Source organism: Poecile atricapillus, chromosome 3 (assembly GCF_030490865.1).
Source record: "Poecile atricapillus isolate bPoeAtr1 chromosome 3, bPoeAtr1.hap1, whole genome shotgun sequence".
Taxonomy (NCBI): domain Eukaryota; kingdom Metazoa; phylum Chordata; class Aves; order Passeriformes; family Paridae; genus Poecile; species Poecile atricapillus.
Window position 1 is genome coordinate 77,954,927 of NC_081251.1, and position 24,843 is coordinate 77,979,769.

At 39.8% G+C, this 24,843-nt stretch overlaps 1 protein-coding gene across 5 annotated transcripts in view; it reads left to right on the forward strand.

The window, feature by feature from the left end:
• AGPAT4 (1-acylglycerol-3-phosphate O-acyltransferase 4) overlaps nt 1–24,843 on the forward strand; it is a 72,667-nt gene that overhangs the window by 19,514 nt on the left and 28,310 nt on the right. For 4 of the 5 annotated variants that reach the window (XM_058836712.1, XM_058836714.1, XM_058836713.1 and 1 more), the window contains one exon: nt 19,141–19,310. In XM_058836712.1, coding sequence (XP_058692695.1) covers nt 19,141–19,310 — 170 coding nt within the window. Of the gene's footprint in view, nt 1–1,561; nt 1,617–19,140; nt 19,311–24,843 lie in introns of all 5 variants that reach the window. The other variant, XM_058836715.1, reaches the window with a different exon arrangement.

The following is a 24,843-nucleotide window of genomic DNA, read 5'->3' on the forward strand; positions in this document are numbered from 1 at the left end:
TAGTATCTGGGCCATGCTAATCCTCAGTCCTTTGTTTCTTGGACTTTAGAGGAGCCCTCAGCCATTTTACTTGTTTATATGAAGGTGGTGCTGAGGCAGGGAGGAGAATTCTTGCCTCTGCTGCAGTTACGTAGTTGGGACGGGCTGGGAAGCGAGAGGTACCCAGAGAGGTAGGACTTTCTTCTTCCTCCACTTCTCTTTACCACCATCGTATGCTTCAGGGGAAGCAGTCTGCTGTTGTCAAAGTATGGCACATACAAAGTATATCCTTAACACAGTTCTCTAGTATTTTATTTATAAAGCAACCTGACTTATGCTTGTCAATGTTGATGTAGCGAAAACTTTTCATAGGACACTTAGGACTGCTGTCTTAGCCTCTCTGAAATGTTGTTTTGAATAATCTGTGCAAAATGTATTTTTCTCAAGAGCAACTTGTCTACATAAGCCTTTGTTACCTTAGTTCCACACACCATGTCATAGAAAGCCACTGGTGAAGATCATGGAAAGTTTACAACAACTACTGGGGGAAAATTTGAGGCCAAATTTGATAGTCCTGCAAAGGGAAGATGTTGATTTGAACCTTTAGGAAACTAGATCATTACCTTAGCCTTCTCTTTTTCTCTCAAGCCAAGCTATGGTAATAACCATGGAAATAAAGTGTACTAAGAAAACGCCCATTTTAGTTTTAAGGTAGATAAACTCTAGAAAAAATAAACTTCAGCAGAAATCATCTACCCTAAAGTGTCATCTACTCTAATTCATTAGTGTCTTCCTTCAGCCTGTTTTCTAATACCCTTTTATACCTGTTGCATACTTATGACAGTGCTTCTGGTAATCTGGACAGTACTCCACTGAGACCAAACGTTGACTTTCTCTACTTTAATTTGGAAAGACAGAAGGAACAATTACTGCACCAGATTCTCCATTATTTTACTAGAGAGTAAGATAAAATGCCATGTGTGTGTATGTGTGTATGTTTGCTTCCATCACAGCTTGAACTTTTTTCCAGATTGTGTTTGTGGAATTGCATTAATTGCTGTGAATAAGTCCTCTGCAGTGCCTAGCATATGCCTCCAGATTTTCCCTACTATCATTAACTTGCTGTATCAACTAATAAAATTTCAGTCCTTCTCATTTTGTGCCACTTTTAGGTGGTGTTACTGAGTTTTCGTAGGTGCTCAAGTATTGACAGTGAGCTTGAATGGATCACACAAGGCTGTATGCTGATTGCAGGCATGCTGTGTGAGCATGCTGAAGGTGTGCTTGAATCACATCTGTGCGTGATCTTTGTCAGAGTTCCTTGTTCAGCCTACAAGGGTTATGATCTGTTAGGCTCAGCTCTCAGTGCAGGAGGACTGGACTGCTTTCTGTGAAAATGAATGTGAAAAAAATTTTTGATACTGATGCTTTCTATACGAGACTAGTGAAGATCTAGAGAGGCACTTAGTTTGATCTTTAATGAAAAGGGCATCTTCACTGTCACTGATACTATACTTTTATTGCTGGAGCTTTTGTAGAGGTCACTTGTCTTCATTTTCCTTTTTTATTTTTTTTCTGTCAGATTCCTGATCTGAAGAAGTGTGATGCTGATAGCCTGCAGACTGGAAAGAGAGATGGTAGGGAAGCAATAGGTGAACTGTGTTCTGTTTGGTGTCTACCATCACACATCACAAAGATTCTTTCACTTTTTGTTAAACATCAGATCTGGCCAGCAGGCTTCCTAGGTTCCTGAACTGGGGTAGATTTTGGAGTGTTTATACAAAAGCATTTCTATCTGACGCAGCATAACTCAGGAACATGGTATCTAATGATTCATGACACATAGCACAGAATCTGAAGACTTTCTAGTGCTACACTTGTTTATTCATTAAGGGTGACTATCACAATCAGAAGATCATTTCATAGTTGTAGAAACCCCATTTTAGCTATAGGCCTGATTTCATTGCTGAAATGGTACTGAAACTGAAGGATGGTCCCTTGATGATGTGTAAACTTCATGCAGAGATGCGGAGAATAGCTCAGTCATCACCGGTTACAAGCAAATACTAGCAGTAGTCCAACCCTCTCCAGGGAAGCACAGTACCTTCACGGGACAGGATGGACCACTGTGGGAACTCTTGTCTCATTTGCTGTTGATTTGCTACATCTTCTACCCCCTCCTGCTCCCTCTTGGGCAGTGTGCACCCCTGAAAGTGTACGTCTCAGTGATTCTTCCTCATCCACAATCATAGTCACATAGCAGCAAGTTTTCATGGATTAGGTTTTCAGGCTCATCCTGCAACAAGAATTTCAGCAACTGGCCCAGTGAAAGTGTCTGGTATTTGACTCATTTTTTGCAGGAGGATTTCCAAGCCAGTAGGAACCAGTATGTCCTTTCAGCAGATACTTGAGGTTTTTCAGTGTGACACTTGAGATGAAAGACCTTCTAAGTGCACATGCTTGGCACTCTTCTGTGGCTAGGTGTTTGTTTCCTGTGACTTGCTTGAAACCTTCAGATTAAGGCTTCTTATTTAAGAATTGTATTGTTTTCTCACTTCTGAGACTGTTGCTGAATTTCCTTTACATCTATCTTGGAGTAGTATATGCTTAAACATGTTTCTTTCAACACCATATTCAGAAGGAGGAATCCTTCAACTGTAAATAAGAAACCAAATAAAAATGTGTGCAAAACAATTTTTTTGATCTGCTTGTTTTCAGAAAGGCAGTCACCTGTTTTCCAGACCCACTTTGTTCCTTATCAAAATAACATTTGAAACAAAATAAGGAACCATAAAGAGATTACAATGCAATTTTTTGTGTACAGATTGTTTTGCTCTTCAGTTAGCACACTTTTATTAGTATGTTACTTCTGTATGCTTTTCTGTACTCAAGCAAATTGCACTGGAGTGTCAATAACTACAATTTCTTTTCTCTCAGGATTCTAAGTTCACTTAGCTGTGTTTTCAAATTGAATCTCCTGTATATTGCGTCTTCAAGCGTGGGTTTTCTTTGAGAGTTATAAACAAGTGGGTTTCCTAATACATGAGAGATTTTTCATCGTACATAAATTTTGTACTGCTCTTATGCTGTACTTTCATGACCCTGTTTAAATGATCTCCAGATCAATATGTACTGCTAATGAAAGATTTTGATGAATGAATGTATCTGCCTGTGTTAGGTAAGGAAATATAAATAGTGATTGTGCCAACTCAATTTCTTGTTTCTTGATGGAACTTCTAAAGAAGCTTACCTTTTTTTAAAAAAAAAAAACAAACCTGCAGCTGGGAGGCTTTTGTCAGGGGCTCTCATTAATACAGCTTTGCTGCTGTGAAGGAGCTACTCCCCAGTCCTACTGGATTTTTTTTTTCCCCTAAGAATCTCATACCATTCTCTGACATTTTCCAGGTATTTCCCTTGGCTCATAGCGTATCTCTTCTAAGGATGTGCAATGTCCTCTGCAGTTTGCTGAGGACTCTATACTGGAAATCTAACTATAGAGAACTAAAGAATCTCTTACTTCCTTCAAACTCATATCATTTATCTCTAGGGCCTATATGACAGACTTTTGCTATTCTTTGTACAAAGACAAAAGATAGGGAGATGTTAACCTTACAGTATTCAGAAAAATGCATGCATTGTATGGATTGGATTGTATTTTTACCCACCAAAATATATCAATTAAAATTTCATTATTTGAGCATGTATTGCCTTTTGTGCTCATAGAGGAGGGAGATGCAGGCAAAACAGTTGACATACCTCTTTATGTTTATGTACTTAATTCATCTAGTTTAAAATTGAGACCATAGTGCATTTTCATTTCAGTGTAGTACAGTATATTTTCAATATTGTTTTTAAATACAAAGAGTTCGGAAGATTTCTGCTTAGATTAAAACTTACCATGAAGCTTGTCTCTCTTATATCTTCACAGGCTCTTCATTAATTCATGGCTAAAATTCAGGGTTGCTTGAAAGGTGATTTAAATTTCTCTGGTTGTACAGTGGTAACTTGTAGCTCCTTTTTGGTGCATGTAGTTGTCAGGTGAGAATTAGAAAAGCTCGAATGGCATATGCATGAATCTTTGAGATGTAATAGATTTCTTCATGTGGAAATCAAATGATGGTTGATATATAGTTAGGCAAGTGCAGGTGAGCAGAATGGCAGACTGTCCCAGAAGCAGCCCAAGCTGTGTGAGTTGCACTGTTGGATTTAGTTTAATCTTAAAATTAACTTGAAATTTTTTTGGAAAGAGCTGTCCTATGCTGTTGCTCAGTGTATGTGCCATGTAAATAAGTCCTTGAGAAGTTCTTTTTCTATCTTGAAAATGTTGGTATGGAAATTGGACCGCTTTTAAGAGCGGTGGTGTATGCTAGGTTCCTCCTGTGTTGCATAGGATATTGGAGTGCCATAGGAATCTTCAGGGCTGTTTTTCAAAGGTGGTTCCTGTGAACAGTATTAGAAAGTGGAAAATAAAAGTTGACTACTTCACTGTAAATAGTGTGGGAATGATAATGCTGTCTTTGACCTTCATGTAGTCAGGATGCTGGAATCTCTCCTTTATTTCCAACTTGTGTCATTGATTTCTTGCTGTAAAAAAGTCCTGTAATCATGACTGCATTTTTAAGCAAGGAAGACTAGAAAAAGGAAGAGGAAGGTTGTCTGCTTTCATAGATGAGCAGTGCCTATTGCAGGTGGGTACTTCCGTGGGACATCTTTCCTTGAGATATGAAAAATAAATGCTAGTAGAAGAAACCCCTGCGACCAACTTGTCTGTCTGGAAGGGCACCATTACTTATTACTGGTATTATGTTTGGAAGGTCATTCCTGCTGCTCCCTTCACTACTTCATTAGGCATTCTACAAGGAGCTTTGTGTTGACCTTTGGGGGCTGTCCAGGTGGACAGAGCAGCAGGAGGAAATGCCTGGTTGATGGTTATCTGCACTGACTGGTCCTGTTACCAAACCAGGAACTGCTGGTTGGTTAAAACATGGGAGTACTCCTGAATTCCTTGGGGAAGAAGGGTAAGAGGAGTCTTCAGATGTGAGACAAATACCTCTGACACGTGGCTGTTAAATAATTAATTTTCCCAAAGGGTTTGAAAAGAGCATTTCAAAACACTGACTACTGCGGATCTGTACGCGTGTTAAACCCATTGTACTTGTGAGGCTGGCTTTGTTCCATAGGCTGTGCAACTTGGAGAGAAGAAGCTGTTTTGTATCAGATTGTATCAGGATAAAAGACAGAAAAAAGCTGTGAAATTAAATGTTTGAAGTGTGCAGCTAATTTTTGTTTTTTTTCTGAAAGGATGGCTGGTTTATAACTTGCAGCATGGAGATAGTTTAAAAGGAATCATGGCTAAAGAAATGAACAAAACTTGTTTCCATATTTCTTCACTCCTCCAGCTCAGAACTGCACTAGAGAAGGAAGGATTACTTGAAAAGCTTTTTCAAGAATACATATGACTTAAAGTATCTTCCTCACCTGAAGAAATACTGGATTTTTCATTTTGTGGATGTTACGTTAGAAGGAGAGAACCTATTTGATTGAACTTGAATGATGTGTATGTGTTTTGAGAGAGAAGGCAGTATGGGGATGGGAACTGGAGTGAAGCTAAAAATTGAGGTGGTGTGCCAGAACATATGCAGCAAGGCTTGTGCCCAGATCCAGTGCTGATTCAAATACTAGAGACATCCTTTAATTTACAGATCTTAACCGCAAGTTTTTGGTTCCTGTCATAGCCCATGTGAGGAAATCTGGCCTTCTGTATAACATGAAGGCTTGTGCATTTAAGACCTTGCAATAAATCTTATTCTGATCTTGATTCCCAAAGCAATTTCAGCTTGGTTGCATTACAGGAATGCTGGGTTGGCCATATTAAACTGTAGTTTATTTTATTTTGTATATTTCATCTGAGAAACCACTGATGACAACCCATCAAAAAGGGTGAATCCCCTTTTTATCAATAGTGTTTTGTTGTCTTAGTTTTATAAGAAAATCAAACGGATCTTGGTCATGGAGCTGAGACACAGAAAGCACCAGAACTATCACTGTGTGATGTCAGCCTTCAAAATTACAGCCATAATGTTTTAATAAAGGAAGGTATTTTTCACTTAGTGTATTAGCCACTTTATGCACATGTATATGCAGGTTTTAGTTCTGTGACTAAGCAAGCACTGAAGTGAAATTGCTAAGAAGATCAAAGCACAGATAAAGCTTTAGCTTTGTAGTAGGTGTGATGAAACTAATCCCTATTTTGTGTAACTCAGCATGGTGTTAACAGTAACTAGACTGGCGACATTATTTTTTTTGGAGATTATTTTTATTCCAGTTGAGAATCTGGCCAACTTAAGTAAATGTCAGTGTGTGCTTGAGGGAAATAAAGAAAAGTGGAGGGAAAAAAATCTGTGCACCATCAATCTTTGGTTTGGTTTGGTTTGATTTTTAACAGCACCATATACTTGGTCTCTCTCCTAATCTGTGATTTTTATCTTGAAGCTATGTTGACAAATTAGTAAGTGTTGGGCGTAGGTGATTTGTTACCACTTTAAAGTGAAAGCTTTGTTTGTACTTTAATATTCAAAATGACACATTTTTTATGAAGTGTTCCTTTTAGCCTATCATTCTAGTCACAGGCTGCCTCTGTGTAGTGCATGCCTTTGAGCAATTACCAGTGAGCTCCTCTTTCAGCAGCCTGTGTGTGCAGTGTGCTCTGTAAAATTCACTGCCTTGCATGCTTGCCTGAAGACTAGTTCTGTACTCTGCATACCCTGCCTTAACTCTAAACATCTAAGGGGTGAGCAGTGGGCTCTGGCCAGCCTAGGGCTCCCTCTGTCCCTCCTTGCAGGAATGGTAGATGGCAGGTGAAACCCTCCTTCCTGTCCACATTCCTTGTTGCGTCAGCTTTTTGATAAATGGCCAACTTTGATTTGCAAAGTTTGAAGTGTACTTTTAAACAGCATTTTGCATCTTCTTTTAGATTTATTTTTTCTTTGCTGTTCAGCTATCTTTTTCTTCACTAAGAGCAGAGAGACACTTGCACTTCAGATTTGATGCTGGACCCTCAGTAGAAGAAACTCCGTCTTTTCAAGAGTATGTTCCTCTTGCATGAAGTTCATAAATCAAGGTCTTCCATGTTGTACCTTGAGATCTGCTGGCTTGCCCACTGCTTTACTGTGTCGAGGAGAGATCTGATATGCCGCAGCATCTAGATTTGGAAGTGGGTTGAGTTTTTCCTTGCGGAAGCAAGCTTTGTCCCACAGAGGCAGGCTGTTGGAAAAACCTTTGCATGATATCTAGCTGGAGCTAGAAGCTTGACTCGCAGTCTTCTCAGTCACACCCTTGGCAGTCAGAAAAAAGCTGAAAGGAATGATGCTCACAGCAACTCAGGGCATGAGTGGTTTCTGTCTTTCAGTTGGACAAGCTGATGTTTCTTCCACTGCAATTGGATTACATGGCAATTCCACTTGGAGAAAGATTTGAACTGATAGAAATTACACCATTTTCAAATAACAGACCCCTAATTAGACAGGACCTCAAGGCTCTTCCTGTTCCTTTTTCTTAGTTCTACTGTGATGCAAGATGTTGCAAAGACATTGAATCAGCAGTATTAATACCAGAGGAGGTTCTTGTCTAAGCCTTCAACTACAGCTCAGTCAACTCAAATGCTAAATAATGTTTATTTGCACTGGCTTTCTGCTTTCCAGCTTTTTAGGCAAGACTTTAAAGGAGATCCAAATGGCCTGCACAGAAGCAGAAAGACATCTGGAACAGTGACAGCTGGCAGCATAAAAGGTGTAGTCTGCACTTGATAAGTCTGGTAGAGCTGATGCTGTTACTGTGCTTCTCTTAATTTTGCACATCAGAAATCCCGTGAGAAGTCTGGATGGACTTCAGGAAGAGTTGTTTGTAAAAAGCTGTAGTTCTTCCTTAGTAAAGAGGAGGTGTCAGCCTGCATGAGTTAAAGCAGAGTATTCTGATCCATGGTAAATCAATAGTGTGTATGGTCTGAAAGTTGGGAAGCCCCTATTGTTTTGCAAGCAGATAAATGCTGCATCCAAGTGTCTGAGTCACATGGATTCTGCATGTCTTTCATTTTGAGACAGTTGAGGCAACTACAGTGGTAAAGGTAATTCAGAAAGTAATAAAGCTAAATTCAAGGAAAAACTCACTTGCAATAGGCTGCCTTTTTTTTTTTTTTTTTTTTTTTTTTCTGGGGTTCCTCTGCAGTTTTGATCAGGGATAACATTTTGGTACCTGGTATACCGTATGTAATGTTGTATCCCTTTGTTAAATCTAGAAAAGTTTCCTTTTTTTTTCCCCTGTGGTGCCAGAAATATTTTTGATAAAGTTGACAGAAGTATCAGTAGTGCATAGTCTCTACTTCTGACATGTGCATGACTTGTATGTATGATAGGTCTTTATTTTACTACTGCTATGACAAGTCAGATTTTGTCTTTTAAGATGTTTCTCCTGTACCAGCCTGAAATGGTGTGTCTGGCTGCTACTCTTCGTAATTTGCAAAGCACTGAATTGAAAAATGGCTTGGGTTACCAGAGAAGCACAGCCTGCCTTTTGTAACTTCCAGAGGTTCTCTTTCTGGAAAATGAATAGACAAGGGTAAACTAGGAGCCTGTTGATGCTGCAGGATTTCCATGGACCATGTAAGCTAAACCTCTGTTTTCTAGGAAGATCAGTCAACACAAATAGTTCTAAGAGTACAGACAGCACTGTTGCTTGCAACAGATATGAAAAAACAGAAAACTTATTGCCTCTTTGTGCAGAATTTTTGCAGTTATACTGAGCTATACTTTCTGATTTCACTATACTGAGCCACTGGGACTGCATAGCAGGAAGACAGTAATGGGTTTTTTTGTGGCTACTGTTTCAGTTTGAGCAGTGAGAGGTTAGACGAGCAAATGGCACATTTGCATCCTCATCTGCTGGAGCACATGATCTGCAGGCTGTCTGAGCAGGTTGTGATGTTCCAGCAGTGGATTAGTTTTCTAAAAGCTTTGAGGAAAGAGAAGTGTAAGCACAATCAAGCTAAATGTGAATTAAAAGGCACTAGTGTCCTTAAGTGTGGTGTAATGTTGTTTACTTTGGGTATATATCTGTCTTAACAGAATGTGCAGTTCTCATGTGTATTGCATTCTTCAGTGAGAAGAAATGGGGATTTTTGTATATTTATATATTTGGGTAACATCATCTTGAAGGGTTACAGGCTGCACCCAGTACAAAAATCACAGCTTGATACTTGATAGGTATATTTGATCTGTAGTACTTTATTTTTAATTCATGAAAGCCATTTGTTTGATTTGTAGTTTCTGACCTTATTGTCCCTCTAAAGAACATTTTGTGAAAGTCACTGATAGGGATTAAGAAGCTAAAATAAGCACTGGGACATAGTTCTTGTCTCTCAAGACCTCACGTGATGAGATGCTGTAAGATTACAGGCAGAGAGAGGGAATTCATAGAATGCAAGTGAAAAATGAGTAATGGTTTTGTTCTGAACAGTGTTCTCAGTGATAGAGGTGCCATGGTTATTCACCATAAACTCTGATGATATTATACAGGTACTTGGCCAGTTTTTTCTTCCATTATTGAAATTCAGATAGAATACCTTGTGCTTAAGAAGGCTAAGTAGAAGTTATATGCCTTGACTTGAGTCTAAAAATTAATAGTTGGTAGCATATTATATATGGAAATATGTAGATATTTCTCCTGAGTGCACCAGTTATCTGAAATCAAAATCCAAATTTAAATGTTACTGGAAAAGTATAGAAACTGTAGAAGCCATTATCCCTGGTTTTCTTGTTCTACTGTTCTGCAGACACAATAGTTCCTTCTTTTTATGTGTTTACACCTTTATGAAATGTAATTCTTGATAACTAGAGGCTATATTTAAAAAAAAAACTGTATATTTCCTTAGGATTTAATTTACCTTTTGTTCAGTTTCCTAATTCACTTTTCTTCCAAGTTGTGCTGGAGATTGCTTGCTTTGGCAACTCATAGCTTTTCTTGTGTCATCAGTCATTTTTCTCAGAGATAAATTCATGTCAGTTCTTGTCAGTAGCTGAAAATGCAGGTTAAATGTGTTGATGGCAGAGATTTAGAGCATCAAAAGTAATGGGATTTTTCTCTCTTGTTCTGAAATGCTTTCCTTCTAAAGCCCAAATTTTTGATTTTTCATTTGAAATTAAGGAGGATACATTTTTATATATAGAAATTAAGGCTATTGCAAGAACACATGCAAGGAGAAAAATGGTGTGAGAGCAAGTCTCCTTACTGAATATGTCAGTTAAACATGATTCACTTGAGTCAAGTAACTTCCCTAATGTGTGTGGCAAAATAAACCTAGTCACATGAGTGTGTTTATTTTTGTTCTGAATGAAAGCATGAGACCTGAGTGTGGACAATGCTGATCACCCTATAATTAAGGACATGCTAATGACTCATGTCAAAGAAGTCAATTGTGGTTGAATAAATACAAGTTAAGACTGACATCTATTAACTTGGTTCATGTTTGCTTATTTGGATAATCGAATTTTGAGGTCCTGGCCTCCTGGAAGGCAATTTTCAACAGAACTCCCTTGGGAAAGGTTTCTGTCTAGTGCTACCCTGCTTAAACAGAAGCCTTTGTTCATTGCTGCAAGATACTGTCTTCCCCCTGTTCCAGTGAATGCTCATTGAAGCCTGGGATTGCAAAGTGTTTCTCAGTCTGCAGTGTGTCTCTCAAGCAGTGATGGAAGAGAGGAAAGAGGTCTGTAAGGCAGTCTGTTTGGAAAATCTCACTTTTTTTTCCTAATTACAGAGAACAGGACTAGAAAGGAGTTCCTGAATCATTGAATTTCTAGCAGTGATGTAATGAAGATTAATGTAATTAAGATGATTCTTAGTCAATTTACAAAGCTGCTATCTGACAACGTAATCAGAAGAATCTTCAGAATATTGGATGCCTGTGTTTTCAGTCACTTTAGACATGGATGTTCTTTGTGCTAGTGGTATTTAGCTTAAATTGTTCTTTTTCTGTACTGTTAACTTTCCTCATCCATAAGCCATATTTGTGGGGAGCCCACCCACTACTCTTTTAGCATTTGTTTTAAAGGTCCAGTGAGCCGAACTTTTCTACTTTCAGGTCATCCTGATAGCCCTGGCCTGCATCTACTTTGTTTCAGTGTTCCTTCCTGAGCATGGATGTCTGATACTGGTGTGCTGGCACAGAGATGCTCTCAGTGGTGCAATGCAAGATTCCTTTCTCTCCAGGAACAAACATCCTAATGCCATCATTTTCTTTCTTAGGACTACATAATAATGAATGGAACAGAAATGTTTAGTGGCAAAATAATTTTCTCTGATAATTCTCTTCTGTCATTTCCAAATTATGAGGCTCTATTTTTATTAGTTCCTCAAGATATGATATGATGATGTGTTCCCTCAAAATTCTATTTATGTTACCTTACCTCTCAAGGTCATCTGATTCTTAAACTCTGTTCTGACTTTGTATCATCCACAAAATTCAGTAATAGGAATTTCTTTTATTGTACTGCATGAATGGCTTAACATTGCCTGGAAGTGGTAGATTTGAAGTCCCTTTTTTTCCCTGGCCTTTCTGGTATCAGCAAAATACTTGGAATGAAACTGTAGAAACTTGAATACCTGATGGCAAGTACTTTTTTATTTGTTGTTTTATGAGACCAGATTTGTAACTACTAGATTTGATTTTTTGATTCTATAATTTTAAGATGGCACTTACTTAATGTAGGTCACCCTGCTTTCATTTAAGCTTCTGTTTTGGGATTTAGACAGCAATATGCTACCCTAACCGTACAAATGAGAACTGGAGTAGCATCATATGTGCTGTTCATTTAAGCTTTGTTGCTTCAACAGCTTCATCAGTGGGACACAGAAGTTACCCCAGGGGTAAGGCATGATGTAGGGTCATACTTGATGAAGGCATGACAGGAGAGGGATGTGTGATGGATCAGGTGATGTTTTGCTTTGTCCCAGGTGAGTCTGTGTGCCAGAATGAGAAAGTTGATTATTTCTTTAGAAAGTGGTTGCTGTGCAAGCCCAAACTAATCAGATGAAGACCATCAAATGCTGCATTACTGATCACTGCAGAACACTTAGCGCCTTATTTTAAGTTTTCTCACCTACTTCTTTCGAGTTTCTTCTCTCAGCACTTATCCCATCTGCCTGTCTGTGCTTGTACAGGTGAATGTCCCAGGCTTCCTGGTTTGTGTACATCAAATACTGAATAATTTATTAAAAAACATAATCTAATATTCATGGAACCTGACACCAGCTACTGCTCACTGAGATGCTTCCTTCTACTAATGACAGAGCAGAAATTTTCATTATACTTCTTATCCAGAAAATCTGCTTTATAGTGCAGACCTCACATAGCAGTTGTGACATAACCACTGGGAGTATAACTCTCCAGAGTTCCTTCTGCATCCTAGCAAGCCACCTCAGCAGAACACATTGTTGTGCTTGTGTCATGAGTTGACTCTGTCCAGGTGTCAGGCAAAAGTCTCTCACTCATTCCTCTCTGGAGCTGGACAGAGGAGAAAAAATTTAACAAAATGGTTGTGAGTTGAAGTAAGAATCAAGAGAGAGAGATATCACTGATTAAATACCATCACAGGCAAAACAGACTCAACTTTGAGATATGAAATGAAATGAATTTATTACTAACAAAATCAGAGCAGGATAATGACAAGTAAAATAAGCCCTTAAAAACACTTTCCCCAGCCGCTCCCTCCTTCCTAGATCTGCCTCCTACCCCAGTGGCACAAGGAGACAGGGGATGTGGGTTATGGTTTCTCACCTGTGGTTTCTCCAGCTGATCAGGGAGAGGAGTTGTTCCCCTGCTGCAATGTGGGGTCCCTCCCACAGGAGAAGTTCTGTGTGCTTCTCCATCATGTGGCCATCTCAGGAGTAGCAGATCCCTACTGACAGTCCTCCCAAAACTGCTGCAGCATGGGTCACTCTTCCATAGGGTACAGTCCTTCAAGAGCAGGCTGCTCCAGCGTGAGAGCAGGGCCCTTCTCTCCATGGGTCTCACATGGAGTCAGAGCCTTCTCTCAGGCATCCCCCTGCTCTGGTGTGGGGGTCCTTCACAGGCTGTGGGTTTGGTGGGAATTACTTGTGAGCAGTGCTGTTCGACAGATGTCATGAAGTACTGTGACAGGCACTGCCTGTCCTCATGGTTAACGGGATGCTCTAGCATATTTGGTCTTTACTGTTTGGGATGATGTTGTCTGGTTGAGCACAGTTGGGAGAGGGTTAAGGAAAATGGATTATGTAAATAAATGATATGTCATCAAAAGTATTGTTTTTATTAGACCAGTTGACATACCTGAAAACTGCAAAGGATTTGCATGCAGAAAGCCTTTTCATGTTTAAAAGAGAAATTGCAATATTCAGATGAAATTCAGGTTGAAAACAGATGATTGAAGGTTAATTTACCTATTTACTCATTTAGCCTGTCAGAGGAGGGAGAGTTGGTATGTAGGTATTTTCGGAGAGTAGGAATACAGAGCAGACAGTGACAGAATTGTCTTTGGAATACAGTGTTGGAGGTACACAGGCATCATGGAGGTGATATAAGCAATAGCTTCATACTCATCCCTTCCAGCTATCTTTTGACTAGTTTTAGAGTATTACAGATTAGGGTTTCTTTAAGAGGAAGCAGAAGTTACTCATATGAATCCACCAACATAGAAAACATGCATGTGTTCTCAGGACAGATATATGTTGTTTCTTCTTCTCAATTAACTTGCCACTATAAGAGGGTCAGTGACTTCTTCCCACAAGCTTCTTGGGATCACCTGCTAGCTGGAGTTGGGCTGTCATTTCCCTTCTGCTGATAACTAATTCCCATGAAGAAGTGAATATTGAGGTCTCCGTAGTAAACCTACTGGTCATGATGTACCATTCATAACAGTGAGTGGTTTATTCAAATAGCTTGGAGGGGACAGTATTTCTTAAAGATATGCAGGCTTAAAATAATACAACCTACAAGTAGGCCAAGGATGCCTAAATCAAGTGATATTTTTTGGGTGTGTACGTGCATGTGTATAGGAAACTGCTTAAAAGAAAGCATTGGAATGAGACTTTTGCATAGTGACTTGCAGTGAATGAGCTGTAACCATTTGTTCTTTGCTAGGCAGTTCCTCTGTGGTGCTGCTTCTGCAAGCAGTAGAAAAAGCCAGCGGTGTTTCGGACAACAAGAAACCACATCCGGAAGAGATGCAACTGCCTGATTTCATGCTCCTACAGAGCAAATGTGGTGTCATAGGAACTTGCCAAGCAGCATGTTTTCTTTCACTGTTTGTTGCACTAACTCCTTTGATCAGCACGTGCTATGCTGTCCTCAGTCATTTGTGGCAAATACAGCACATTATCTCTGTTGGAATATATGATTGTTGAAGTACATTAAAATAATTCCCTGCAAGCAAATGCTGAAATGAATGTGTCTTGGAACCTGAATGTATGAAAGGGCTGTGCTGTGCTTATCTTTCTCCTTGCAAGCACATCCGGTAACTCATTTTGATGAGTGGGGAATTAAAACTCACCATTTCTTTATTCCTTTCTGTTGGTGATTTCTGTTCTTAAAAGCATAGACATGGAATTAGTTGAAGTGTTGTTCAAGGGAGTTGCTATAAGGTCTTTCAAGGAGACTGGGGCAAAAAATCTGCAAAACCAGACCTGAAGGCAAGAGAGAAGGGTTTTGCTTGTTTTCCTTTTTGTGTGCATGATTCCCCATAACCCCTCCCTGCCATCAGCCAGTACTTTTGCTGCAGGACAGCTTCAAGGGAGGGGAAAACAAGTCCAAAGACACCAGTGATTTAACCACCAGCTGCAGTAGATAGTGGGGGAGGGGAATGGGGCATGGTGGTGCGGCTAAGGAAGGAGGGGGCTGGATTTTGGACATCTATTTAAACCCACAAAATCACAGAAAACCAGGCATCCTAAGCATTTTCCTACAGGTGGAAGACCAGGACTTCTGTGTGGGAGTGAACCAGATAATTCCATTTTATACCTCATTGGTGCAGCACATCCGTGGAAGAGAATCTGAAGGTGGAAAGCTGATGCTTTGGCTGGGCTCCCTGAATGACCTCCTGACCTCCCACTTACCTTAGGGAAGGGGGAGAGGCATTGCTTAACTTCCCAGCTGCAGGGTTTTCTACCCCAAGAACTAGTTTTTTTTGCCCCTCACAGGAAAGATGCATAAGGTTTTTTTATAATAGTAAGTTATTTTATTGTAGCAATATTCAGCTCTGAGCTCTAGTTTCATGTACCTAATCAATGCAGGCAGAATTCCTGCCTTCAAGTTTTCATCAGAGTTACTTACAGCTCCTGCAGAGAAGACAGAAGTAGAGACCAGAAATAAATGCCCGGTCAAGTTAGACGGCAGAATGAAACACCAGAATAGCCTGCGTAACAAATAGTTGGAAGTATTTTGAAAAACTCTTAGGCAGCTTTGCAGTTAATTCAGAGGTTTAACCCTGTCTGTGATGCACAGAGGGCTTTTAAGTAGCCTAGAGAGGATACAGACTTGCTTTCCTTAGTTACCTGTAGACTTCATTCTATGAAAAATGCTTAGGAAGTGCCCCTAATAGGTGTAGTCTGAAAATCTGGAAAGGTAGTAAGTTATTGCAAGTCATTCTTCCACAGACAGGCACAGACTCTAGACTGTGCTACCTGTCTTTAGCCTTATATTTGCATTTTTTAAAATGCTTTCCCCAGTGTTTTATGCAGTGCAGTCATTCATCATGCAGCCATTCACCCTGTCTGCTCTTTGGAATGATGGTCACAGCTTGCCCGCTTGTCTTGCTTTTATTTGTATTCGAGAGTTTGCTGTGCTTTTACCATATATTCCCATAAGAATTTTCTGAGTTCTTTTTCTTGGTGTTGCCTTGATACAGAGATTAAAGAAAATTAAGAGATTAAAGGAAATTAAGAATGTCATGGAGGGAAACAGTTCTGTAGCTCTTTAAATAAGGTTATGCACTTATTTGAGATTGTCAAATTATTGTACCTACTGAGTCAATACAGAATTATGTTTTTAATGGAATTTTAAAATAGGTAGTTTATAGTTAATCCTGTAAGCGAATGTTTCCATGGTTTATCACATAATCACAGAATGGATAGCACATTCAGGTGACAGCAGGTCATCTGGTCCTTATCAAGAATAGTTAGCTCAAGGAATTGCTAACACCTTCTACAGCAGAACAGTGTTAACTGTTTTAATGATTCATTCTTGCAAAACTTTGATGTGGAAGTCTCAATAAACTCTGTGTGTTTCCCTTCTTCCCTTAAATGTTATTTTTCATATAATGACTTACAGTTCAGCTCTGCCTTGGAGATTTTTTTCCTTGTTACTTGTTCTGGAAGTGCTGGCATTGAAGCAGCTCAGATTTGTGCAGTGAAGGGCAAGGAAACTATACACTCTTGCAGGAGGTAGGGGTATTCTTTGAAGTAGGATGAGTGTGGTTTTTTTATTTCAGAAAGATAAAAGAGCTCAAAATTCCTAAGCACACAGGGTATCCATATTAAGTATTTGAAGTCATGATTTCTCTCTGCCATCAGCTTCTTCTGAAGCTAGTTGTAATGCACTACAAGGACTCAGTCTTCAAAGCAGGGAGTGGAAATTTCAAGTTCCTATGATTTTTCTCCTTCCTTTGCCTTAATTGTTTGACGGTGTCACTGGAGGAATTGCTTTGAGAGGTAGGAGCCCTCACAATGTGGTTGAATATGTATTCATCAGCTCAGTTGTGGTGTTGAAACTCCAAAACCTCATTAAAGGGGCAAAAGAATCTTTTCTTCTTCCCACTATGAAGTTGATTTCTGCTTATACAGTATGACAGTGTACAAAGGAAGAAGCCTCCTCTGATCATCTCTGTACTGTGAAGGAGGGAGGAGAGTGTGAACGGGTGACCTTGTGTGGCTGAGCCACCACAGCAGGTTGCTGGGTAATAAATTTCTGTGGAAGGTTGTGGAAGTAAGCTGGTGACACAATGCAAGAGTAGCACAAACTGACACTAGTTATTGTTGCTTGTAGAGATCCACAAGGAAAAAGGAGGCTAGGAAGATGGGGAAAGGAAGAGTAGGGAAGATGAGTGAAAGAAACACGTTAAGAAATTAGAGGCTGGCAGATGGTATTTACTGTATTTAAATACAGTGGTGTTCAGTGCCTGCTTTCTGTTTCTGCAGCAGCTGTTCGAGCACGTCAGTGACAAATGGCATGTGAGGTGAGGGACAGGGACCTATTTCTGCAGTATTTATTCAAACAAAAATCCTGCTTATGTGAAGCCTGAAAAATCAAAGCACATAAAGAAATATATCTGCCTGTGCTTTTTTTGAAATGTCTTTGAAACGGAATATATAAAACTGAAGAGCTCTATGCATGTGGCACACTTGTATAGTGAGATTCGTGGTATGTTTTGTTCAAATTCGTTAGTAAAAGACAAAATAAATAAAAAATCTGCACTTGAAGTGGGATGACTTTTTCTCAGGTAAAGCTGGATCTTTTTGTCAAGAGAGCCTTATCATCATTATCTTTGCCTTTTTGGGGTTTTTTCCCCAGGGAACAGATTAATGGCAGCAGGTGTTAAAAGGAGGAAAAGTCATGTGGCAGTCATTTTTTCTCTGGGTTGGATTTCTAGTTAAGCAAAAGATCTAATCCTGTCACTAATTTCCTTTCCTTTCCTTTTTATGTTCTGCCCTAGAATATGACTGTAGATTCCACAAAAGTTTGCAAAGTGTGGGATGGATTTTTTTCCCCCAGCTATTATTCAATTTTGCTGTGTTTTGGGGAGTGGAGGGCTTTTATTTCAAGTATAAATTTAATTGAAAGCTATGACCTTAGAAAGATATAACATTAAATATGTTTCACAAGGCAGGGGAAGTCTTCAAGATATTAGTTCTATATCTTTACAGCTACCTTGCTGAGTTGTGAGCATTTTTGGTTTTCACTGAAAAATTAGTTTGCAGTCAGTGAAAACTGCCATTCCCTGGTTAGCATAATTAAGGTCTCCCTCCACGTCTCAGGCTATTGTTTTGATGCATAATAGCACGCATTGAGTAATCATGTACTCCTGCTGCAGTAGTCATTCCCTGATTAGAAGTAAGCAGGTGGACTGACAAGTCAGTCATTTATCTGTATCATAAACATGCTTTTATCATATTAAGGTAATGTTACCTGAATAGAGATTGTCTATTAGCCTGCCTGTAGTGCTGTAAGATAGAATTCATTCATATCATTAATGCTGTTCTCCAGCGTACAGCACACTGTCATCCAAGAGCTTCAGGCAGTTAATTTTACTTGTGATGACTGGGAATGTAGACCTGTTCCTGGCTGGTTTCTGTTTCCTGTCACTAGTTGTAGGGGGCCAAAAGGGAAAGGAATTCAAATGTGTTTCGAAGAGTGGCCTGGTTTTGATCTTTCCTGAGGTGAATGAGCATTTTTGGTGCCTTCAGGCTTGTCTTAAGCCAGAAGAGCATCTTGGATGTCTCATCCTTCCAGCAAAGGCACTCATCACCAGGGAGATATGTTTCACATAACAAAGAATAACCCCTTGCATTAGACCTTTGCTTTGATTCACAACTTCACTGACAGTTTTGAAAGGAAGCAAATGTGTCCCTTAATTCCTTTTCAGTGTCAGACAGACAGCTTTCATTTAGTCCCACAGTACCCCCGGATCAAGACATGGGTTGCTTTAGGAGAGCCATTGCTTTCAGATTTTCTTTTTCCATCTCCATGGAGATAGACCTCTCCAAGCTTCTTGGCTTTACTGACTCACCTCAACTTCCTGTGCCCCAGACCAGAGCAATTTCACTAAATAAAGGTTTGATTCACAGGTCTTGTGGTCAGACTTAAAAGTTCCAAGCAAAGCAAATACAAAGCATACAGTACTAGCCTGGGCTTGATAAAAGCAAATAGGAAATTGAAAGGAATTGATAGTCACTAGGATACTGCTGAGAAACCACTTTCCAGCTTGTAAAGGTAGCTGTGCTTTAAACAGCGCTCTCATATGTTCTTCATTACAGCACTTTCTTTGCCACATGCCATTGAGGTGACTGATGTTTGCAACGTTACTAATTTGTGGTTTTGTGTATACTGTGTACATTCACATTATTTCTTGTTCTTTGTTTCAGAGATGGTGATGTTGCTGGAGTGGTGGTCAGGCACCGATTGCACCCTTTACACTGATCCAGAGAGTTACCACAAGTACGGGAAGGAGAATGCCATCGTAATCCTTAATCACAACTTTGAAATTGACTTTCTCTGTGGTTGGAACTTTTGTGAGAGATTTGGGGTCCTGGGGGTGAGTTACTTAGTATTTAAGATAAATCTCCTTGGATGTGAAAAAAAAAACCAAAATAAGTTAGTTGTGTTTCTGAATTAACAGATCCTTGCTCAAGTTTCACTCGGCTGCTGTCCAGAATTAGAGGTGAACCTAAAACAGTGCAGTGCAAGTATGTGGAGACAGGATGGCTCAGGAAACCACAGAAATTTTAAAAGCATTGCAGTTAAAGCTGATGAAGCAGATATTTTCTTAACCTGTGGAGATCATTACAGTTATTTCTCTCTGGGTGTTTACTAAGTAACTCTTGCAGTTTGTGCTGCATAAATATGAGCTATCCTGTGATTCTTTCACAGTTAAATTACAGAATTTGTTTGCTTTTTACAGTGTAGTCTTACAAATCCACAGCTAGAGTTTGAATGATGTAGCCTGCCTCTCTCAGAATGAAAGAGCAGCCATCTTAAGTGAAAGCAGTGATTATATAAAAGCAGTAAGAGATGGGGAGGAACAAGTTATTCATGGTTGGATACACTGCTACATTAAGCTAGGAGTTCATGTGCGTTTGTTTTCAGGGTTGCTTTTTTGTTTCCCCTGTCAGATCTTGGGGATAATACAAGCCACCTCCTAAATCAACCTGACTTCATTCTGTGGTGGTGAAGATGTTCTCTGTTTACAAAGGATTTAGATAAGGGTTTCTCCCTCATAAGAAAGAAGACCAATGACTCGTTTTGGTAGTGTTCTGCAGCATCCTTCTAGCTTTGATACTGGCCACTGTCAAAAGTCCTGACCTTGGATTGTGTAAACCTCTGATTTTTGTGGCCTTCTGTTTGGACAACTTGTGCATTTTCTGGACATTTAAGCACCAGTCCTGTCACTTTCAAATTACAGTAATGGCAGTCTGTTTAACAAAGACATAAAAAGGGGCCTTAAAAGTGGAGGAAAGTGAACCTGAGCATTACAAGCTCTTTGTGTAGCCAAAATGTCTGTTGGCTTCTGAATAACTGTTCTGCCATATTGTCTGGGACTTTAGCACAGAGCTGGAGGATGGCATGGAGCAGTAGAGATGTAGGGAAATGTTCCTAGCAGGTGAATGTAAGTGCAAAAAACAGTGGTGCTGTAGTGCAGTCTAATTTTGTAAGCCAAATTGCCTCAGTTCTCTAAATAGAGCTGTGTTTTCGAGGGTTGGGTGCTTCTTCAGAAAACACCAATGTAGAAAATGGAAGGATTGTTTCTGTACCAAGTAATAGGGGCATACAAGGCTGAAAATGCCTTATTTTACATTGATGTGGTGTGATTGGATGGAATCTCACTAGCTGCAATTTTTTTTTTTAACAGTTTTCCACGCTAATAAGGACTTTGTTTTAGTTTTTTATGTTGTTACCTACACATAAGGAAACCACAACAGAGAAACAACTATTGAAATTACTGTGCTGCACTAACTGAAAATATTTTTTCCTTTTTTTGGCTGCTTGCATTTATTACTCAGTTTGCATTTATGCAAATAATCCTAAGATTATTTTAGGAACTGATCTATGCTGGTTGTGGTTTTGCTTTTTTTTTTTTTAACAACAAAACAAAAACAAATTAGCAAAAAACCAACACAAAACTATTTCAGTCCTGAGTATTGTACTGTGGTTTTACTTCCCAGAAACTGTTCCCAGAAGAAATAGTTTCCACGTGCTCTCATTTGCATAGATGTCTTTACTTAACAAAGCAGTGCATTTCCCTCTTGGGAATTGCCCGAGTTCTTCGTAGGCCATGTTAAAAAAAACCATAAAGAATGGAAAATGCCAAACATTTGTGATTTTCCTGATTAAATTGTCTGTATTGGTATACTGGTACTTGTCTTGGCCCAGTGCAAGGGTAGATGATTGTGCAGTGATGGGGATTGTAGGTTGGTTTGACTTGTGCTGCCTTACCTGAGCTTCCACTGTGCAAAGTTTCAGGGAATGGTGTGGTAGCACAGTTAAGAATGTAAGAACCATTAGGGCTGATGTTTAGGAAAAGAGTTATAGGAAAAAGGCAAGTATACAGCGGGCATTCTAAGGTGTCACAGCCTCCAGTGTTTTGTAGCTCAGGGACTTTGTGAGCCAATGGGTGTTTATATTTAGTGATGTTTAATTGTTTACTCCGTGAAGTTTCTGTGCAAACCTTGGGTATCAGCCAATACCTCACTCAGCTATCTCATGTCTGCTGCTGAAAAGGAAATCTTGCACATGCAGTCTCCTGCGTTTGTTATGATGCTTGTCTGCCCTGTTTGGTGATGTTTTAGATACTCTTTCTGTCTCTTTTCTGTCTTAGCTAATCCAGTGAAGAAAGGAGAGATGACTGGGGTGGGGGAAGAGGGAGAAGGTGAAGACAGCTTAGAGCCAAAGGAGTTGGAGCTCACTGTGCTTGGCTGCAGCAGGCAGAATGGCTTTGTTGTGACATCCAGCTGTGCCCTGCAGCTCTGATAGACAACAGTAACACTCTTAAGAGTGTCACAAGCATGTGTTCAAACTCTCCATATTTTGAACATTTCTTTAATGAAGCACTTAAATGTTGTAATTTTTTTGCTTGGTTGTCATGATTTAATCATCCAGGCAGCTAAACACTACACAGCCACTTGCTTACTCCCTGTGGGATGGGGGAGGGGGGAAAATTTGGGGTTGAGGTAGAGTTGAATAGGACAGAAAAGGAAGGGGTAATGATGGTAATGATGATGGTGATAAAAGAATCAGAGCATACAAAACAAATAATTCGCAATGGAGTGGTTCACCACAGTCCAGTTCCTTAGCAGCAGTCCCCAGCCATCTTTCCCCCTAGTTTATATACTGAGCATAACATCAAATGGTATGGAATATCCCTTTGGCTAGTTTGAGTCAGCTGTCCTGCTGTGTCTCTTCCCAGCTCTTTGTGTCCACCAGTGTACTTGCTGGCAGGGTGGTGACAAGCCAGAGTCCTTGATGTAGTGTAAACACTGCTTAGCAACAACTAAAACATCCATGTGCTATCAACATTATTCTCATTGTAAACCCAGAACACAGCTACTGGGAACAAGATTAGCTCTATTCCAGCTGAAATCCAGACATTGTGTTTGTTTATTTGAAAACAATGTTAAACATCTGTAAACCTGTCTTGCTCCTTTGGTTCCAAAAAAAAAAAAAAGTCTTTCCCTTTTGAAAACTGCCTTTCCTGGTCTTATTTGAGACATTCAGTCTGTGCATTGTCTGCTCCTCTCGTCTCTCTTCTCTTGGACTGGCTTTCTCCTTATAGACAAATTGCCATAATCCCTACAGGTTTATAAAGCTCTGTCAGCATGGCTTTGATTTATCAGTGTGGTTTAGGGTTTGGGGTTTTTTGCTTTTTTTGGGAGATGGAGTAGGAGTGGCATAGTCTCTTGCCTGTTTTTAGGTTTATGAACCTGAATGTTCTTCTAAGGACTCAGATCTCTCATGTGTATGGCATGAGGTTTGCTGCTCTCTGCTGTGTCCTTCCCTTTTCCTGTCTGTGACATTCCAGTCCTAGGATTTACCTTATTAGATGAGACAGCCTAGCCACTGTGTCCCCATTCAAATGCATTAGTAGCCCTTAGTTTCCTCAAGGTTTCTAACCATCCTCTTGGAAAAAGGCCCACTGGACACCAGAACTCAAAATCAGGACATGGACAAGTTCTGAGGAGGAGCTGTTACTCAGGATTCTTACCAAAAGCACTTTATTATACTCCCTGCCTGCATTCATTCACTGCTTTGTTTTTTGGTTTGACAAAGCAGCAATAAAAGAGCTTTTTTATTAATTTTAACAACCATTTGTCTGAGATGAGGACATTGAGATTGGCAAAAATTGCCTGTGCTTTAAAGCTGTAGCTGCTGGTTTTAACCTTAACTACCTGTTCTATATGTCAGGAAACTTAATTTTATTTGAGACTTGTTGATGTTGAAACTTGCTGTTTGAAAAGCTGAGTGTGGCATTAAATGTAGATGTGAGAGTTACTTTTTTATATTACTGTACGAGACTAATAGATGTGTGGGCACAATAGGTTGTTTGTGCATTTTAATATGTTAACTGATTTTAAAACTAAGTTTGAAGTGGTAAAGAGCCAAACTCAGGCTAAAGATAAGTCTGTTACCATTCCAACATGGAGGTGTTTTATTCAAAATGAAGCATGAGGAATTAGGAGAATAACTAAATTTCTGGAATGATGACTTTGAGGGACTAAAGAAACATGCCTTGCCATCATGATGTCCCAGAGAGTATAATTTGAAGGAGTAATATATTTCAAAAGTAGAGCAGTCAGAATCGTTGAAGGTATGTCAGTGCTGAAGGCAGCCTAAATAGCAAATAACTTATGAGGCAGATTGCTGTTGCAAATGGTTTGCACTACAATGAAATTGTTTTAAAACTTGGGAACAAGTTTTGTTTGACACTTTCAGTTGCACGTTGATTTCATGCTTTTTGTTGTGTTCTTTCAACAAGAGGTGTTGATTAACTGAGGCTGAACATGTAGAATCAAGGTTTTCTTTCTTTGACAGCATAGCTGGGCAAATGCACTAAATCAACTTTAAGGTGATATTGGTGCAGTCATTCATAAAGGAGAACTTCATGATGTCATTTGAACAAACTTGGCCAAAATAAATTAACCTGAATTAAAATGTTAGTATTGTAGATAAGTTGTCCCTGTCCAGTGGTAATTGAATTAAACATCTCTTGAAATTACACAGTTCTGAGCACTGAAAATGTTTGACTTCCTTCAAAAAGGCAGCTTACTTGGAATAAATCAGCACTTTTTAGTGATTATTTTTCTATTGAACAAGCTGAATGTTGTGAAGGTTAGAAGTAACTGTCACATGTTTACCAAAGTACTTTACTAAAGGAATCATTAGTGACTGAAGTTAACTAGAGTTGCGATTTTCCCTGCAAGGTATTTTCACAGGAGTTGTGCATGGGTAGATCACTGAAACACAACAGCTCTAATTATAGCTCTAGCTATTGTAAGAGGGATCACAGAACAGGCAGACTTGGAAGGAACCCACAAGGATCATCAAGTCCAGCTCCTGGCCCTGGAGAGCACCATCCCCAGAAATCACCCAGGTGCCCGAGAGCGTTGTCCAAATACTTCTTGAACTCTGTCAGGCTGGTGCTGTGACCACTGCCTTGGGGAGCCTGTTCCGGTGCCCAACCACCCTTTGGGGTGAAGAACCTTTTCCTAATATCCAACCTAAACCTCCTCGACACAACCTCTGGCCATTCCCTCAGGTCCTGTCACTGGGCACCAGAGAGAAGAGATCAGTGCCTGCCCCTCCTCTTCCCCTCACAAGGAATCTGTAACTGCAGTGAGGTCTGTCCTCAGTCTCCTCCAGGCTGAACTGACCAAGTGACCTCAGCCATTCCTCCTCATACAGCTTCCCCTCAAGTCCCTTCACCATCCTCGTGGCCCTCCTTTTGATACTCTCTAATAGTTTCATGCCTTATATTGTGTCACCCAAAACTGTCCCCAGCACTGGAGGTGAGGCTGCCCCAGCTCAGAGCAGAGCAGGACAATCCCCTCCCTTGCTCAGCTGGCCATGCTGTGCCT